Raw genomic sequence first — 19,528 nt, 5'->3', positions numbered from 1 at the left:
ATTTGGGTGCCAGTTCAAGACCTGGCTGCTCCACTTCTGATCCAGCTCTCTATGGCCTAGGAAAGCATTAGAAAATGGCCCAAGTTCTTAGGCCCCTGCACCTGTGTGGCAGACCCGGAAGAAGCTCCTGACTCCAGATCAGCCTAGCTCCAGCCTAGCTCCAGCCATTGGGGCCATTTGGGGTGTGGACCAGCAGATGGAAAATTCTGTATCTCTGCCTCTGCCTCTCTGTAACTCTGCCCTTCAAATCTTTAAAAAAAAAAAAAAAAAAAAAAAAAAAATTTAGTTTCTAGACCTTTCAGATCCAGTGTAAAGATGTGAAGAGCATGACTTTGAGGGAAGAATTGTTTCTATGTAACAAGATCTTCAACACTGCTGGCAACCAAAGAATGGGAAAGGGGAAATTAAAGTTGAGAGAAGTCAGTGGACCAACTCCTTGACCCCGACATCCTGCAAGTTACCAGTTGATTAGTGTTCATGCCTCCATGGTTTTGCTTAAGCTAGTTTTTTCTCCCTCTCCTGGGTTCAAGTTCTGTAAGATCCAATCAGAATATACCTTTGTTTTGTTTTCCAAAAATTTCCTTGCTCTGTTCCTCTTAACTCCCTGCAGAATAAGTGTGTCCCTTCTCTGTGTACCTCCTGCTAAATCCCTTTATACCTTATATTATAGATTGACTTTGAAAATTGGCTCCCTGTGTATGCTAGTTTATAGTAGAGTAATTGGCACAAAAAGTGGTACTCCCATCATCTCATTTAATGTTTATAACAGCTAAGAGAGCTGATGTTATAAATCATCCCCATTTATAAATCATCTCCATTTTATAAGTAAGTAAACTGAGCTAAAAAGGCCTCAAAGTTGGCTCAAGGTAAAACTTGAATCCCAGCCTAGATTCAGCTAACTCCTGAAGTCCATACGCTTTAAGTTTTCAAAATTTAAAGGGGCCGGAAGTAAGTTCTTATCCACTGGGTCACTCTCCCAAATGTCTGTAACAGCCAGGCAGAAGCCAGGAGCCAAGAACTCAACCGAAGTGTCCACATGGTTGGCAGGAACAGTCACTCAGCCATCACTACCGTCTCCCCAGGGGCCACATTAGCAAGTAGCTGGAATCGGGAGCCAGAGCCAGGAATCAAACTATGCGCTTCCACGCAGGATACAATCATGTTAACTGCTAGGCTGAACACCTGACCTGTCATTCATCTTAGCCAGTTTGCTGCATTTCTGTCACACCTGTGTGTCCTCTGTCTGCTCTCCAGTAGATATTTTCTAAGTGCGTGCTGACTGAAGGATGAGAACACCAGTTCACATAGTAGTTCAGAGCAGACTGGTAGGCTCTCTATTCAGAGAGGATGCAGTATTTGTACAAGTAAAATTTTTTTTGCAACCTTCACAACACAAATCATTCAATATGTTGATTGTGTCTCAGAAATGTTCAACTTGAGAAAGTTTGATTTCTAAATATGGCTAGCTTTTATAACACAACAGAGCATCATACTGCACTATAACATTATGAATGGATTTTTAGGGATGTGCTGCCCCCTTACTTCCATCTTTATTGTGAATATTCTCACCAGTAAGATAATCTAATTGAACTTAACACTGGCATAACACATTGCAGTGAGCCATAACACATATAAACTCTGAGATGGAATGCGGTAAATTGAGGAATAATTAAGGTTAGCAAAGTCTGTTGCAGGAAACAAAAGTGATCTTGAGAATCTTAAGTTAAAAAATGCTTTAAATGCTGTGGATCGTGAGTACTTCTATAAATGAATACAAAATCCATTGTTTCTTAGGTTGCTTTAAGGGTCAAAGAGTCAATGAGAACAGAACATTTAAAAACACCTAAAAATATTGAGAGTGAATTTAAGAAAGCAATTAATATTCTTTTTCAGTCACTGATTTTCCTTTGTAGACTTAGTAAAATGAATACAGATTGAATTTTGTAACTTTTTTTCTTTTCTGTTATTTCCCTAGTGTTCTTAATAACAATACTTGTAGTGGAAGGGATTGCTGTGGCCCAAAAGACCCCAGGTAAAGTATTTACAGTGATAAGATTGCATGTTCAGGGCAGTGGGATGGCTTATTTGAAAAAACTGAAACTTTTTGAGTATTATTTCCATAATCCCTCTTGGTATCCCAGTGACCTAAGGCTTTTTATCAAACCATCAACCTCAATTCAACTGGATTCAGCTGCAGTTAACTGGAGTAATTTGTCAACATAAAGTCCTGTCCTGATAAATTTTAAAAATTGGCATCACTAGTAGATCTAGCACACTGGATTATTAAATGAGATTCACATTTTAACACTAAGCAAAAATCCCTTTTCCAGTGTGAATGAAATATTTCCATCAATATTTTACTCAAAGCCCTTTGATCCTGTTCTGATTGTCCTGATTTATGAAAGCTTACATAGTATGATCTTATTTATTTGAAAGATAAAGCTTCCCTCCACTCCCCCAAATGCTCACAAAGGCCAGGGCTGGGCCAGATTGAAGCCAAGAACCATGAACTCAATCTGGGTCTCCCGTGTGGGTGTCAGGGACCCAAGAACGTGAGCCATCATTTCCTGCCTCCTAGGGTGTATATCAGCAGGAAGCTGAAATCGAAGTGGAGCCTGGACTCAAAGCCAGACGCTGTGATATGGGATGCAGGTATCCTAGGTTGGCATCTTAATTGCTGCACTAAATGCCCACCCCAGATAGTGTGATTGAGCCAGATTTTCATGTCAGAGCTTAATACATTTCATGTATAACCTCATTTATTATTTATTTGATCAAGTCATATATAAACAATATAAGAATCCAAGTGTACTAAAAGTTTAATTAGGAAAACTTAGTCTTCTACCCTATCCCATGTCCTGATCCATGGACGTAATTATTTTAGCTGATTCTTTTTAACCTTCTTATTTTGAACATTCTCCACTGCTGTTTGTTTCTGTTATAGACATTAAATACTGATTTCTCATCATGGAAGATGTGAATTTAGCTGTTTCACATACCTTCATTCCACCCCACCCCCCATCCATACTTCCAGTTAGATCAGTATTCAGGATTACATTATAATGTGAACTTTGTCTCTAAGAAATTTTTGTTTTAGTTCTTCTTTAAATTTTACAGTTTCCTCCATTTTCTCTGTTCCATCTTAGGAATCTCTGTTGTTTTGGTTATAGCTTTTTTTTTTTTTTTTCTTTTCTATTGTCCATCTCTCTTTTGGGTTCATATTCTGAGAGACTGCTTCAGCTTTCTCTTCTAAGGTAGAAATTTGGAAGCTTTTTGGCTGAACAGTCTGCCTCACTGTGCAACTCTGCTGTTGTAGAAAGTAGCCACGGACAACACACAAAGTGATGGGCCTGGATATATTCCGTAAAATTTATTTACAGCCACAGGCAGAAGGTGAAATTGGCTCATGGCCATAGTTTGCATATTGTTGCTCTCAATTTTCTACTACTTCATTTCTTCTACTTTTGGAAGCTTTCTTTTTTTAAGGTTTATGTTATTTCATTTAAAAGGCAAAGCTAGAGAGAGAAAGGGAGGGAAACCGTGACTGTGAGCTTCCGTCACTGGTTCACTCCTCCAGATAGCTGCAGTAGCCATGTCTGGACCAAGCTGAAGCCAGGAGCTTCCTGGTCTCCCACATGTTTGGCGGGGGCCTAAGAAGTTGGGCCATTTTCTGCTGCCTTCATAGGCATCTCAGTAGGAAGCTGGATCAGAAGCAGAGCCACTTAAACTCAAACCAGCACTCGAATGTGGGATGCTCGATGCTCTACACCACAGTGCTGGCCCCTCTTTTGTTTACAGCTTGTGTTTTGTTTTTACAATATCCTTGGTTTTCATTTCTGTCTCTGAGAAGATTAAATGTTTTGCTTTTTAAACTTTTTAAAATAGTTTCCTCAAACTTGCTTTGCTTTTTTTTCCCCACCCTGTTTGTTTTGCTTTGTTTTTCATGTTAGAAATTCTTCAAATGTCCCTGTAATGCCTGCTCATATTTTGAGAGGGGCACTAAAGAGATGATCGCTGCCCATCTGCTAGTGTAGACAGATTGTTTATTTACCATGGCCTTCAATTTTTCTAGTAACCTGATGGTGAAGAACCCCTGAGTCGCATCATTGAGTCCCTCGTAGGACTGATCAGATTCTGTAGAGAAGAATCTTTCCTTTTCCCACTTACAGGTTTCATATCTGCAAAAAGGCCTTCAGCGGGACTTCCGGGTGAAGAGTCTGGGAGTGTCATACAATCTGTTAACAATCATGAATTTCCCTGTTTTCAAGTTTATATTTTCACCCTTAGCTGTGCCTGGTGTCCTCAAGTTCAATAACATTATTTTGCCTTCTTCAGAAAGGAATATTCTCCAGTTTTCTAAATGGTGATTGATCAGCAGCTGCCTAGATTAATGGAAGGGTATTGGAAATAGGACTGATTCTAAATAGACTTATAAGCAGCCTCAGGTTTTAAAAAGGCACTCCTCACCCCACTTCCTAGTGCTGCCAGTTATTACTCTTTTCTCTACCTCTTTGTACTTTGAGGTTTATACCATTAAAAATCTTTGTTATACTTGAATTGAAATTTGAGGAAGGAGCAGAGCTAAGTGCATGTGTTCAGTCTGTAATTCTTTTTTTTTTTAACTTTTATTTAATGAATATAAATTTCCAAAGTACGATTTATGGATTACAATGGCTTCCCCCACATACCGTCCCTCCCACCCACTCCCCTCCCCTTTCCCACTCCCTCTCCCCTTCCATTCACATCAAGATTCATTTTCGATTATCTTAATATACAGAAGATCAGCTTAGTATACATTAAGTAAGGATTTTCAGTCTGTAATTCTTAACTAAAATCCCTGTGTAATATTTGAATCTTACTTGACTTTGGTTTCAAGGTATAAGAACGCCATGTCAGAAATCAACTCCAGAGTCCCTTTTATTTTGAATATTACTTACGCTAATTTACCAGATGCTCACATGTAGTTTTGCCTTTGTAGAATGTAAGCCTTTTATTTTCCTGCTCTAACACAACACATGTATCCTCTAGCAAACTTTTCCAGCAAGCACAACGTACAGCCTTACCCTTCCACTTCTGTACTCAAATTCGCTGTGCTAAAATTTGGCAGTTCTTAAGGAATTATATATATGTAATATAGAGTGAGGACCTATTTGAAAGTTGGGGAAAGATCACCGGCGCCGCGGCTCACTAGGCTAATCCTCCACCTTGCAGTGCCGGCACACCGGGTTCTAGTCCCGGTCGGGGCACCGGATTCTGTCCCGGTTGCCTCTCTTCCAGGCCAGCTCTCTGCTGTGGCCCGGGAGTGCAGTGGAGGATGGCCCAGGTCCTTGGGCCCTGCACCCCATGGGAGACCAGGAGAAGTACCTGGCTCCTGTCATCGGATCAGCGCGGTGCACCAGCCGCAGCGCGCTGGCTGCGCCGGCCATTGGAGGGTGAACCAATGGCAAAGGAAGACCTTTCTCTCTGTCTCTCTCTCTCACTGTCCACTCTGCCTGTCAAAAAATTAAAAAATAATAAAAAAAAGTTGGAAAGAGAAAAACGCTATTCTATTTTACTGTAATTAATGTTTTAAATGCTGTTTTTCTTCCTGAGATGGACAAAATATTGGAATCAAGCATGTTCCTGCAACCCAGTGTGGCATTTGGGTTCGAACCAGCAATGGAGGTCATTTTGCTTCACCAAATTATCCTGATTCATACCCACCAAACAAGGAGTGTATCTACATTTTGGAAGGTATTTCACCAGTTTCTACCTTTTATTGGGTGAATTTTTACTTTGAACCAAACTGAACAAAATTAAAAATGCAGCATATTTTGATTTAAACTCTTAAAATTATAAACATATTTCTGGATAGTGAATACATTAACAAAATAATAGTTGAGAATTTTAAATCTTCTTAAATATAATTCAACTAAGAACATCAGTGTGCATGCATGTGTATGTGTTTATATATACATATAAAAGAAACTTCCCTGATAAGAAACTTACACTTAACCAGCATCCCTTATGCAAATTTTTATCTACATTAGTTAGTTCCTTTCATTTTTTTTCCTTCCTGTGTATCATGGTACATATCTCATGAAATAAGCATTAGCCTCTAAACTCATTAATTTTAATTGAGTATGCTTAGCTAATTTAATAAATAGTATATGCCAAAGGAGAAAAGTGTTATAGTTCTACAAATTAGCATTAGTATTGTCCAGTGTAAGATTATGACTTACATATAACAATTCTCATTATGAGCCCTAGTAACACAGAGACTGTTTTGCTTTCCTCATTTGTGTCAGTACATTTATATTCTTTCTTATTTGTGTTCCCCTGACTTTCTTATTTTCTAGCTGCTCCACGTCAAAGAATAGAATTAACCTTTGATGAACGTTATTATATAGAGCCATCATTTGAGTGTCGATTTGATCACTTGGAAATTCGAGATGGGCCGTTTGGTTTCTCTCCTCTTATAGATCGTTACTGTGGCATGAAAAGCCCTCCATTAATTAGATCAACAGGGAGATTCATGTGGATTAAGTTTAGTTCTGATGAAGAACTTGAAGGACTTGGATTTCGAGCGAAATACTCATTTATTCCAGGTAAATACTAAGTTGTATTTTTAATGATTTTAGGTTTCTCACTCTGATTTCGGAATCCTAAGGTTAGAAAAGAGAAATTTTGGTCTTACAGTCTCAATGTGCTGGTAGCCAGAAGTCCTAAGTTTAGCAGGAACTTAATCCCCTTAGGAACTTTCAAGGAAAATCTATTGTCTCTTCTTGTTTCTATGGCTGCCCAGGATTTCTGAGTTTGTGGTCACGTCACTACAATCTCTGCTTCCTCTTCTTTCTCTTTATCTCAAAATCTTTAACTTAACCCATTAAGTCCCCAAATTTTCAATTCTGTGAATATTTCAGCATATTATTTATTTCAGAGTTACCATAAGTTGTATATTTATTTAAGTCTTTATAGGTGTCATGTATATAGGAGTTTGAGATATAATGGCTTATCTTTGCCTTGTGATGTAACATTCATTTGTTTTTTACCATATAAGGTAATATTGACAGGTTATGGAGATTCACATGCAGATATATGGAGGGAGGGCACTACTCTGCCTACCACACTGTCAACTGTGAACCCTAGGAAAACCTAAACATCAAGTTGGATCCTAAGTGGCCAAAACTGGATCTAAATTCAAAAGGTGTCTGAACTGCCATCTGCTGACTAGATAATCTGTCATACTCTGTTTTATGGGAAGAACCACAAGCTGACTTGTATAGGCCTTGCTTGGATATGCTCCTATTTCAGTTGCCAAGGCCAGCAGTTTCAAGAAAGTCCCTAGCACATGCTGAGCTCAACCAGTGAATTTGAGCTTGTAATTTATTTGAAACGCCAACCAGTCAGTGCTAAGTTCTTCCCATCTATGGCTTTTTTTGCCTTTCAAAGATAATTTATCCCCACAGACCACACCTTCATTTTGTACTTAAGGCTGTGTTTCTCCAGTTTGCTGCAATAAAGCTTTTCTTTTTATCCTAAATTATTTTCTGGTAAATTTTTATTGATCTCTTTGGTGCCAGAAGTGGAATCCAAAGTATCTTCCCTTCACCATCATGGATCGACACATTGACACCTTCAAAAGCCCTTTGAGGTTAGTTGTCCATGACATTGCCCCAGGGCACTTATAAGTTCTCTCAGGTCCAGATCTCCTACATTCTGGTGGAGGCCTTTTATTTCAAGTTAGGAGGAAACTCCCTCATTGTAATTATCAAACTCAAACCATAAAAATCACAGTGGAGTCTCCTTCATTAGGTTTAATGCAAAATAGGTAACCCGTGTTCTAAATCTTTTCCTACTGAGCAGCTGTCTCCTGATACTCAGGCCAATTTGGTGAAAAAAAATTACAGTTCAGAGAGTTGTAATTGCCTAGGTCTGTAAAACAAAATAAATCAGAATAACCTAAAATTTTGCTGGCTGAAATGGGGCTTTTTGGAAATTCCAAAGCTTGTCTACTTGTACATGCAATTAGAACAAAGAAAATACCCAGCCTTTTAGAGAAAGCAATCTTCAGTTGGTATCACAAAGGCTCCAAAAGATCCCAGGCATCCATTGTTATTCTCTAAAAGAAAGTAATCCTAAATTAAATGAGCAGCTTAACAAACTAGAAAAAGAAACTAGCACTTGTGTGAATGAAAGCACAACCCGCAGTGCTTCCCCAGCAAATGCTGCCGCTGCTTCACCCTCACTGGCTCTGCACCCCTCCTGCTGCCCCCTCTGTGATGCACTCTCCCGATTAACACTCTGAGCTCCCTGTCTTCCCTCAACACTCCCACTCCTTCCAACACTGCTAACTTTCTTCGTTCTCCTTTGATAGCTGCCCTTAAATTCCAGACAGTAGGGAATGGAAGTAAATTGCCAGTGTCTCCTGGGAAAAATCAGAACTTCCAGCTTTAAAGACTTCCCAAACCCCCAGACCAACTCCTATGAATGAGGATGGCACTTTAAATCACTCATTAGCACAGACTAACCTGTATTTTCAGATCCTGACTAAGTTATTCTCAGGCTTGTAGGAAATGTACTAGCCTGGCAATGGATATTACCACCAGATGGTAAAAAGAACTCCCTTAGGATTTTAAACTGGCTATTCCCCAAGTAGTAAATACAGCACAAAAACAGGCAGCTAAATTATTAAAGGCCGTCCCCTTGATTTTCCCCTGTCAGGTAACTAGAAAGCCGTAAGGCATGGCCCCCAACAGAGCACATTGGGATCTATTACTCTGATAGATTTGAACTGACCTTTCAACAAAATTCAGGAATTAAAGATTTTTTTTTCAAGATTTTTTTTATTTTTTATTTTTTTTAACTTTTATTTAATGAATATAAATTTCCAAAGTACGATTTATGGATTACAATGGCTTCCCCCACATACCGTCCTCCCACCCACTCCCCTCCCCTTTCCCACTCCCTCTCCCCTTCCATTCACATCAAGATTCATTTTCGATTATCTTAATATACAGAAGATCAGCTTAGTATACATTAAGTAAGGATTTCAACAGTTTGCTCCCACACAGAAACATAAAGTGAAAAATAGATGATTTTTTTAAAATGATGATGAAATCAGATCAGACCTATTGTCATGTTTAATCCCAGTGAGAGTCAAGTTGGGAATTGATAATTTCTTTTTTCTTTTTTTTTTTTTTTACAGAGGATCAGTTTAGTATACATTAAGTAAAGATTTCAACGGTTTGCACCCCCATAGAAACACAAAGTGAAATATATTGTTTGAGTACTCGTTATAGCATTAAATCTCAATGCACAGCACATTAAGGACAGAGATCCTACATGAGGAGTAAGTGCACAGTGACTCCTGTTGTTGACTTTACTAATTGACACTCCTGTCTATGGCATCAGTAATCTCCCTATGCTCCAGTCATGAGTTTCCAAGGCTATGGAAGCCCTCTGAGTTCTCCGACTCTTATCTTGTTTAGACAAGGTCATAGTCAAAGTGGAGGTTCTCCTCCCTTCAGAGAAAGGTACCTCCTTCTTTGAAGACCTGTTCTTTCCACTGGGATCTCGCTCACAGAGATCTTTTTCCAGAGTGTCTTGGCTTTCCATGTCTGAAATACTCTCATGGGCTTTTCAGCCAGATCCGAATGCCTTAAGTGCTGATTCTGAGGCCAGAGTGCTATTTAGGACATCTGCCATTCTATGAGTCTGCTGAGTATCTCACTTCCCATGTTGGATCACTCTCCCCTTTATTTATTCTATCGGTTAGTGTTAGCAGGTACTAGACTTGTTTATGTGCTCCCTTTGACTCTTAGTCCTTTCATTATGATCAATTGTGAACTGAAATTGATCACTTGGAATAGTGAGATGGCATTGGTACATGCCACCTTGATGGGATTGAATTGGAATCCCCTGGTATGTTTCTAACTCTACCATTTGGGGCAAGTCAGCTTGAGCATGTCCCAAATTATACATCTCTTCCCTCTCTTATTCCCAGGAAGGAATTAAAGATTTTTGATGAGACCTTTACTTTGTTTAATTCAGTTTTTTGTGTGTGTGTGTTTTTTTTTTTTTTTTTTTTTTTGGACAGGCAGAGTGGACAGTGAGAGAGAGAAAGAGAAAGGTCTTCCTTTTGCCGTTGGTTCACCCTCCAATGGCTGCCACGGCCGGCGCATCGCGCTGATCCGATGGCAGGAGCCAGGTACTTCTCCTGGTCTCCCATGGGGTGCAGGGCCCAAGGACTTGGGCCATCCTCCACTGCACTCTTGGGCCACAGCAGAGAGCTGGCCTGGAAGAGGGGCAACCGGGACAGAATCCGGTGCCCCGACCGGACTAGAACCCGGTGTGCCGGTGCCACAAGGCAGAGGATTAGCCTATTGAGCCACGGCACCGGCTAATTCAGTTTTTACTAAGATTTCCCAGATTGTCTGTACCCTAGTAAAAAGAAAAAAAAATATAGTCTCAGCTGGGCAATAAAGCATCCCTACAGCTCTTTAACCAACCATCAAAAGTCTAGGAAAAGACAAGGAATCTAGAGCCACTTGACCCTAGATTGCTAGAAAAAACTGCCAAACTAATGGCCCTGCAATTACACCATTTTAAGATGCCAGCCAACCCTACCTCTTTAGAATCAAAAGACCTTTTTTCATAAGTGTACAGGCCATTTCAAAACAAGACTGCTCCAAATAACAAACGCTGACCTACAGTAACCTTGATAAGACTGCTTTATACTTCCCTTCCAAACAAAATGGGGTCCTTGGTTTTAAGCAGGAGAAATGTCCCAATCAGCCATGGAACGTAGATGTTAAAATTGGGGATCAGAACTCTCCTTGACAGTGGAGCCGTTCTTTGTCCTTCATTAACCCCAACACATTTTCAATGTCCCATACTCCAGGTTGAGGCCAGTCAACCTATGACAGTTCTAATCCTTACCCCATTCCCTTCCAGTTGGGAACCCCCTCAGGAAGTCAGTTTTTGCTTGTTCAATTGGCTCCCATTTCCCTCTCAGACTTTAGAAGCCACTAGACCCCTGTTTCCTTCTCCCAGAAAAAATAATGCTAGAACTGTCTCCATCAGAAGACCTTGCCTATGACCCCATAGAGGTAATTTGTACTCAAATTCACATCTGTTTTGTCAGTCTCACACTGCCCACCCCTGCCCTCCAGGAACTGCTTGAAAGCTTATGGGCTCAGTCCCTCACTCATGTTGGTTATAATCCATTCAGCACTACCAGTTAAAATCGGGTGAGTATAATACCCCTCACTCTAGTATCAGATAGTACCCTCTTAAACCTTGAGGCTCTAGATGGCATGCAACCCATAATGGATTACTTTATACTTAAGAAAGCTGTTCTGTGCATCAACTTGGAGTAATCCTATCCTCTCATCCACAAACTTAATGAAAGTGGATGGAGATTTGTGCAGAACCTCAGAGCCATTCAGAACATAGTTATCCCCCAATATCCAGTGGTCTCTGATCCTCATTCTTGTCCAGTGTTTCCCCTTTAGTGCCTTCTTCAGTATACTAGTAGACCCCAGCAGCCAGTACCTCTTTGCTTTTGCCCAGAAAGGCTAACAATATAGCCAGACAGTCCTTTCTTAAGGATATGCTTGAAAGCTTCACCCTACTTCTCTCAAATTCTTTAGGCTAATCTAGCTAACATTTCTTTCCAATATAGTTGAACACTCTGCTTTTGTGTTTTCCATCCCAAGAAGCTTGCCTTGCCAACATCATCCACTTACTCTGAGAACTTATGCCCTTTAGAGTCCAGACTACAAAGACTTCAGTTCTGTCAGATGTCAGTTAAATTTTGCGGGTACCACTTGACACGGAAGGGTCTAAAACTTGACCCTTCATTTGTTCTAAGCACATTGGCATTCCCTACTCCCTGCACTGAGAGAATTCAAGATTTGTGGGACTTTTAGGTTACCGCCCAAACTGGCTACTAAATTTCTCCTTGATGTCTCAGCCTCTTCACAATTTACTAAGGTTAAAAAAAAAAAAAAAAAAAGCTCTTATCTGATCCCATTCAATGGCACTCTAATGGGGGGGGGGGGACTTTGAAAACATAAAGATTCAATAAACTTTGGTCCTAACTTTAAGGCACTGCAATTACCACCTCCCTCTCCATTTAGTCATGAAGAAGAGAATGTCTGGGGAGCTGTCACTTAATCACAGGGACAGAATAAGTTCAGTGGGGTACTAGAGTCAGTAGTTAGACCCAGTGCTCTGGGGTTACCTTCCTGTTTGAAGGCAGTTGCTGCCACCTCTACTCATTTAGAGTCACTGGAAAGATTTTCTCACTGTCCATATTCCCTGCTCTGTGGATACCCTTCTTAACTCTCAACATACCCCACAACTCTCCACTGGCTGTCTGACATGAGACTCCTCCTTTCCTCACCTCCCTGTCGCCCAGCGTAGTCTCCTCAACCCTGTGCTCCACTGCCCCTTCCAGACAACTTCCGCTTCATGCCCCTTCATGACTGTGTTGCTCAGATCTGCTCCTCACTCTGTGACTGGATTTACAAGAGCATGCCATCTAGCTAAAGACAAAATTGCCAGTCTTCTGTACAGATAATAGCTATGCTTTTGGTGGGCTCCTGATTTTGGCACTCTCTGGAAACAGACTTAACTTTCTCAGGTTAATGTATAATGAACATAGAACATGTCTTGCCCTCTTAGACATAATTCAGGCTCCAATAGCTCCAGCGATCATTGAAATCCAGGGTCACTGATTTGCTCAGATGAGAGCAAAGGCAATAAGATAACTGACACTGTTGCCAAAGTGGCCACTGTCCCTCCCCCATTCGCGGAGGAAGGACACCGGACCCTGCGCTGTTCTTTATGCCCGGCCCTTCCCGGGTTAACTGCCGTTCCCTCACTCGTGGAAGAACGACACCTTCCCGGGTTAGCTGCCGGAGCTAACCCCCCCCCCCCCCCCCGCCTCCCTGGAGGGGCAGCACCCCTGCCGCTTTCCCCGCTTCCGCGGAGGAGCGGCACACCCTCGGCCGGCTCTCTCGGGGGCTACTCAGATGTTCTCAGATGTTGCTCTGTGCATGCTGTCTCTTCTCCTCCTCTATAGTTCTCTTCCACCAATCCATGCTCTGCTGCCCACACGCCGAGTACGCTGCTCTCCTCCAATCAGGAGCAGGATCAGCTCCTGCAGCTTATCAAACTGATGAGGCATCTGCGTAGAAGTTGTTTGCTCTCTCTCAGCGCCATATTGAGGGAGATCAGATGCATAGAATTAGTCTTAGTTCCAGTAATTTAGTCTCAGTTGCTCCCCACAGGCCACCTTAAAGAGACCTTTATGTCTCTGAAGGCTCCCCTATTTTCCACTGTTTCTCAAAGCCTGCATTACAGGTTAATAAAGGCCCAAGCCACTCTTAGGATCACAAGAGAGAACAGGGCTATTGTTTTGATGAAAATGGATATCTTTAGGTAGCCCCAAGTTCACACCCCATTCTCCCACCCACAGAAGGAAATTTTAAGCTTTATCCATGAATCTCCCATTGGAATACTTACTAAATGGTCCAATGCAGACAGCATTAATTCTGGACACCTTCAGCCACTGTTGCTCAAGTGTCCCGATCATACCCCCCAGGAAGCTATTTTATGTGCCCATCCATCATTTTCCCCTACCAAATGACTCTTCTGAAATCTAGTAATTAATTTTTTTAGATTATTTATTTGGGAGGTAGAGTTACAGACAGTGAGAGGGGGGAAAAAGAGAAAGGTCTTCCTTCCATTGGTTCACTCCCCAAATGGCCACAGCGGCTGGAGCTGTGCCGACCCAAAGCCTGGAGCCAAGTGCTTTTTCCTGGTTTCCCATGCAGGGAGACCAGGCATTTGGGCCATCTCCTGCTTTCTCAAGCTGTAGCAGAGAGCTGGATTGGAAGAGGAGCAGCCAGGACTAGAATCAACTCCCATATGGGATGCCGGCACTGCAGGCAGAGAATTAACCTGCGCCACGGCGCCAGCCCCAGTGGTCTTTTTTCAAAACAAGAAATGTGAATCCATGAGTCTACCCCTTCTAATTAGCTGCACAAGTTAATTAGGGAAACCAAAAAAGGTTTTGTCCAGTGGAGTTGTAGAGAATCTTTAAGTTGGTGTTTTTTCCGATAATTGTTGTCTCCAAGCTTCAGGCTTTATGAGTGATCTCCTGGGAGTGGGCTATTAAAAATATTTGATCTAGTTAGTATAATGTTGTATGATAGTAATGAATTCCTTGCAGGAAGGTTCCGTTGAAGAGTATGGGCTGGGGCTGGCGCTGTGGCGCGGTGGTTAAAGCCACTGCCTGCAGTGCCAGCAACGCAAATGCACGCTGGTTTGAATCCTGGCTGCTGCTCCTCCAATCCAGCTCTCTGCGATGGCCTGGGAAAGCAGTGGAAGGTGGCCAAAGCCCTCGGGCCCTGCAACCATGTGGGAGACGCAGAAGAAGCTCCTGGCTCCAAAACGGCATAGCTCTGGCTGTGGTGGCCATCTGGGAAGTGAAACAGCAGATGAGAGACCACTCTCTCCCTGTTTCTGCCTTTCTAATAAATAAATCTTAACCAAAAAAAAAAGTATGGGCTTGTGAAGTCCTTCATTAGGTGTACAGGGTGGCAGTAATGATCTCAAAAGGAGATAACTGGGATGGGTGTTTGACTTACCAGTCAAGAAACCCACATCCCACATTGAAGTCCCTGGTTCTGAGTCCCAACTGCGGTTCTGAGTCCAGTTTCCTGCCAGTGCACACCCTGGGAGGCAGCAGGTGATGGTGCGGGTGCTTAGGTCCCTGCCACTCGTAGGGGACCTGGATTGAGTTCCTGGATCCTGGCTCTGGCCCTGGTCCAGATCCAGTTGTTATGGACATTTAGGGAGCAATCCAGTAGGTGGCATTGTCTCTGTCTCTAAAAAGAGAAGCAACTTATGTTTCCTCGTAGGAGTGTGAGGGAAAAGCCTTGAGCCAGTCAAACTAAATGCTACATACATTATTACGAATTGGGTCTTTATTATTCCATTGGTTTACTCCCCTAGTCCAGATGACTGGTGATGGTAAACACAATGGAAATGTTGATAAGTAGGCCAGATTTTACAAACATTTTGAATTTGCCTTGCCTAGTTGCTGCCCTGGCTGTGGCCAGTTGACACAGGAGAGCTTCAATCTAATATGAAAACAAGCAAATAACCACTACATATTGGTATCTCTGTGATTTAGAAAATTGACTAAAATCTAATTACCAGGGGGCCGGCGCAGAGGCACAGTAGGTTAATCCTCTGCCTGTGGTGTTGGCATCCCATATGGGCACTGGTTCTAGTCCCAGCTGCTCCTTTTCCATTAATTTTAAATGAGAACAACTTTATATAGTATGTAGTCAAATACAAATTATAAAATACTTAGGTTTTCTAGACTTTTTACCATTTATTTTCATTTTATAATGCCTCAGTTTCTGTGCACACCATAATTTTAAGCTAATGACAGAAATGTCAGAATAAAATACTCCATTATATAGATGAGAAGACAGTGATTAAATGATTTTCTTGGATCACTTATAAAAGCAAACCCAGGACTAGATTGCAACTTTTTCCAAAACCTAATAGCAGCAATGAGAAATTAGCACTTTTAAATGAAATTCTGTAACCTGTTGGTGATATTTGTTGACATAGAGGCTTAGTGAATTGTTACATTCAGGAAGTAACTGATATAATTATGGAAATTTCAATGCAGTAATACTGTGTTCCAGAATTCTTGCCTACATACAGAGATTCTGATTAATTTACCAAGTAGTACTGGTGGGTTTCCGCCTCCACTGATACTGTTTCAAATTTAAATTTCTCTTTGACATTTCTCAGGAAAAGATCTAGTATGAAATGTATATTGGTTGTTCCTTTTTAGCAAGGATGGGGTTTAGTTTTAAGTTTAAACAATCAAATGTAAATTAAGCTAATGACATTTCCCACCTTTTTTCAATATGTAGTTTGATAACTTCCTACAATATCTGAAATTAAAGTTAGCAGTTTTATGAAGAATGCAGCAAGGTTAGCCCCGGGCTAAAGATTCTGAGACTATGCATCAGTGTTTTCATTCTGGAAATTTGACATACATGCTTCTTATCTGATTTTCACATAATTTTAAAATACCAAAGCTTTAAATTTTTAAAGATTTATTTTTATTGTAGTGGAATATATATTTCACCAGTTTACTCTGTCATTTCCTGGTTTACAGTTCATTGGCATTAAGTACATTCATGGAGTGTTGCAACAATTACCATCCATTTAAGTAAAAATTTAGGAGGTAAATTTAATATGATTCAGCAAAAAAGTATTTTATTCCTTTTTATGGTTGAATAGCATTCCACTGTATTTTTATACTTTTTAAAATCTGTTCATCCATTGGTGTTCTAGCTACTCCTTTGACAGTTGGAGTTTTCAAGTAGCATAAATACATTTTTAATTTATTATGGTATTAAAATTTTAAGTGAGCTCATAAAATGGCCAGTATGTATGCTACATCAGTGAAAGTTTCTCTTACCTTGCTGTTTAATGGAGCTTTAGAAGTAACTTAAGATGTTGAGCTATGAAGTAACTATTTCAATACCAACAACTTTCTTCTTTTTTCTGTTGCAGATCCAGATTTTACCTACCTAGGAGGTATTTTAAATCCCATCCCAGGTTTAGTATATCACCTCTTTTTCCCATGATTTTTTTGATAATTCTTATTTTCCTTTCAACATCATTCATTTATTTTTTCCAGATTGCCAGTTTGAGCTCTCGGGAGCTGATGGAATAGTACGTTCTAGTCAGGTAGAACAAGAAGAAAAAACAAAACCTGGCCAAGCAGTTGATTGCATATGGACAATTAAGGCTACTCCAAAAGCTAAGGTATTGCTATGTAATGAGTCACTTCAGAGAACATACATGATGAAATATAATTTGCAAGATATATTATTTCACTTTTTGTAAATATTTATTCCATAAACTGATATTACAAGTTTTTAAAAATTAGTAACTTTGGGGGATACTGTTAAGATCAATGTTATATTTAAATAAGCTGAAATCAAAAGTTCAGAAATATACACATAGATTGAGTATCTTAATCTTAAAAGATCAAGATTCTTAAAATCTGTGGATTCCTAATTTCTGAGTACAGATATTGATCAGTATGGATTCATAAAAACCTTATTTTATGAGGAAGAAAACTAAACTGCTTGAGGTTAAGGTATCTTTTCAAAGGTCACAAATTTAGCCTTAGCAGTATAAAACACAAACCTGTTGAGAATTCTCTTTTCTTACTGTGCTATTTTTGGCTACTCATGGAGTGTTCTATTGAAAAGTACTGTTATGTTTTTCACTAACTCTGACGGATTGAGATTGCTAGCTACTTTTGCTTTCTGCTTTTAATTAATTTTTCTACGAATATCAACAGGGTTAAAATTACATTTAATGTATATGTATGTAAAAAGCAGATGGGATGAGACTTGTGAGAACATCCCTTTAAAGAATCATGAAAATCAGATTTACAATCTTGGTAATACTCTAGATAACCAAAAAACTTATCTGTTACAAAAAGCACCTGGAAACATTGTATAAATATCACTTTAAATGCATATGTAAGTTCCAAAAAGAATAATTCTTACGGTCTAGAAATAGACATAACTGTGAATTAGAGCATTTAAACTGAAATTGATGTTACAGATTCCCTTGGCTGATTTTGGTAACTTGTTGTTACTGCCAGAGGCAGATATGCCAGGAGCTTGGTTTTAATATACACACTGAAAGTGGGAAGGGGTGGGGAGGCCTAAATTCCTATGACCTTTTTGACTCCTTCACGTAAAGCTGGAACCCTCAAAGCTAGAACATGAAAGGATAGAACAGGAAAAAGAAAGTCCGCTAGTACGTGTTGATGACAAACTTGTTTTTCAGGCCTTTTGTCAGGGTTGGGATAAAGCTGGAGTCTCCCTTAAGACTTTATACCTAGAAACCTGCCTTTATCAAGGTCTAGGGTATAAATTTACATTTCTACTCAATCCAGGAACCACTAAGAGCGAAAAACAACAAAATGGTTCTGGGCTGAAAAATTTTGGAGGTGTATGACAAAAATTTCAAATAACACAGTAGTCTACAACATTTCCATTAATAAATACTGCAGAAAGTAAGCTTACAACTCAAAATGAGAAAACGTCTCTGTTCATAACCCACTATGAAGAAGAGTAGCAAACATAACAAATTTCTTAGATCCTCAAGAACTTAAATGTTTTCAATATCCTGTAAGTAAGAAACAAAATGATGAGAGATAATAATTACCAGGCACATTTAAAACCCAAAGAGAATGTCCATAAGTTAAAAGTATAGTTATTGGGCAGTTCCTTCATAGGAATCCCCCTCTTGGCTCTGTGGCAAGAGATTTCTTGCAAAGTATAGTTACTGAAAAATACATCTGAAGAAATTACCTAAAAAGTAGTGCTGAGAAGGAGTGACATTTTGTTCTTAAGAAAAATTTCAAGGATTACAGACATGACAAACAATGACTCCAAGCAGGAAAAAAATTGTTTTTAAGTTATACCTCCTTTTTTTTTTTTCTTTTTTTACAGATTTATTTATTTGAAAGTTGCAGTTACACAGAAGGAGAGGCAGAGAGAGGTCTTCATCCACTGGTTCACTCCCTAATTGTCCACAATGGCTTGAGCTCCACCAATCCAAAGCCAGGAGCCAGGAGCTTCTGCCAGGTCTCCCATGAGGGTGCAGGGGCCCAAGCACTTGGGCCATCTTCCACTGCTTTCCCAGGCCAGAGCAGAGAGTTGGATCAGAAGTAGAGCAGCCGGGACTCAAACTGGCACCCATATGGGATGCCAGCACTGTAGGCGGCAGGCTTTACCCACTACACCATAACACCGGCCCTGTGCTACCCTCTTACATTGGACCCCAAGGCAGAGGCACTTTTAAAACAAGCAGGGGGTGGGGAGGAAGATTTCCTACAAAGGGATGCTATTTAGATTGACCCTAGAAATATCACTAGTTAAATAGAAGTCCAGGGGCCAGCTCATCCCACATGCACTCCAGTTCATGTGCCGGCTCCCCTGCCTCAGATCCAGCTCCCTGCCAATGGACTAGGAAAAGCAGTAGAAGATGGCCCAAGGGTTTGGGCCTCTGCCACCTATATGGGAGACCCAGATGACACTCCTGGCTTCAACCTGTCCCAGTTCCTCCCTTTGCAGCCATCTAGGGAGTGAACCAGTGGATGAAAGTTCTGCCCTCTCCCCCTTTCTGTAACTCTAACTTTCAAAATAAAAAAATCTCTTCAAAAATGGAAGTCCAAAGACAGTAGGATAGTATCTTTGAAGTACTGAGAGAAAAATTAGCTCTTAATATACATTTTCATAGCCTGCTAAACTCTAATCCAAAACTGAGGGCAAAATTAAGGTATTTCTGGGAAAAAATGGTAAATGAACCGAATGCTGTAGTTAAAATCCAAATATATCCTGTTTACAGGAAAATTTGAAAATACAAAATAGAAAAGGAATACCAGGCAGATATCAAAAGAACTGATATAATTATTAAA

At 40.4% G+C, this 19,528-nt stretch overlaps 1 protein-coding gene across 5 annotated transcripts in view; it reads left to right on the top strand.

The window, feature by feature from the left end:
* Positions 1 to 19,528, top strand: part of NETO2 (neuropilin and tolloid like 2) — a 70,902-nt gene that overhangs the window by 9,946 nt on the left and 41,428 nt on the right. For 2 of the 5 annotated variants that reach the window (XM_017337623.3, XM_017337621.3), the window contains exons 2-6: positions 1,976 to 2,032; positions 5,593 to 5,733; positions 6,339 to 6,587; positions 16,597 to 16,641; positions 16,724 to 16,851. In XM_017337623.3, coding sequence (XP_017193112.1) covers positions 1,976 to 2,032; positions 5,593 to 5,733; positions 6,339 to 6,587; positions 16,597 to 16,641; positions 16,724 to 16,851 — 620 coding nt within the window. The remainder of the gene's footprint in view (positions 1 to 1,975; positions 2,033 to 5,592; positions 5,734 to 6,338; positions 6,588 to 16,596; positions 16,642 to 16,723; positions 16,852 to 19,528) is intronic. The other 3 variants (XM_008248376.4, XM_017337622.3, XM_051833887.2) reach the window with 3 other exon arrangements.

This window comes from Oryctolagus cuniculus, chromosome 18 (genome assembly GCF_964237555.1).
Source record: "Oryctolagus cuniculus chromosome 18, mOryCun1.1, whole genome shotgun sequence".
Lineage (NCBI taxonomy): Eukaryota > Metazoa > Chordata > Mammalia > Lagomorpha > Leporidae > Oryctolagus > Oryctolagus cuniculus.
Note: the sequence above shows the minus strand (reverse complement) of the source record. Positions and strands in the feature narration are given on the sequence as shown.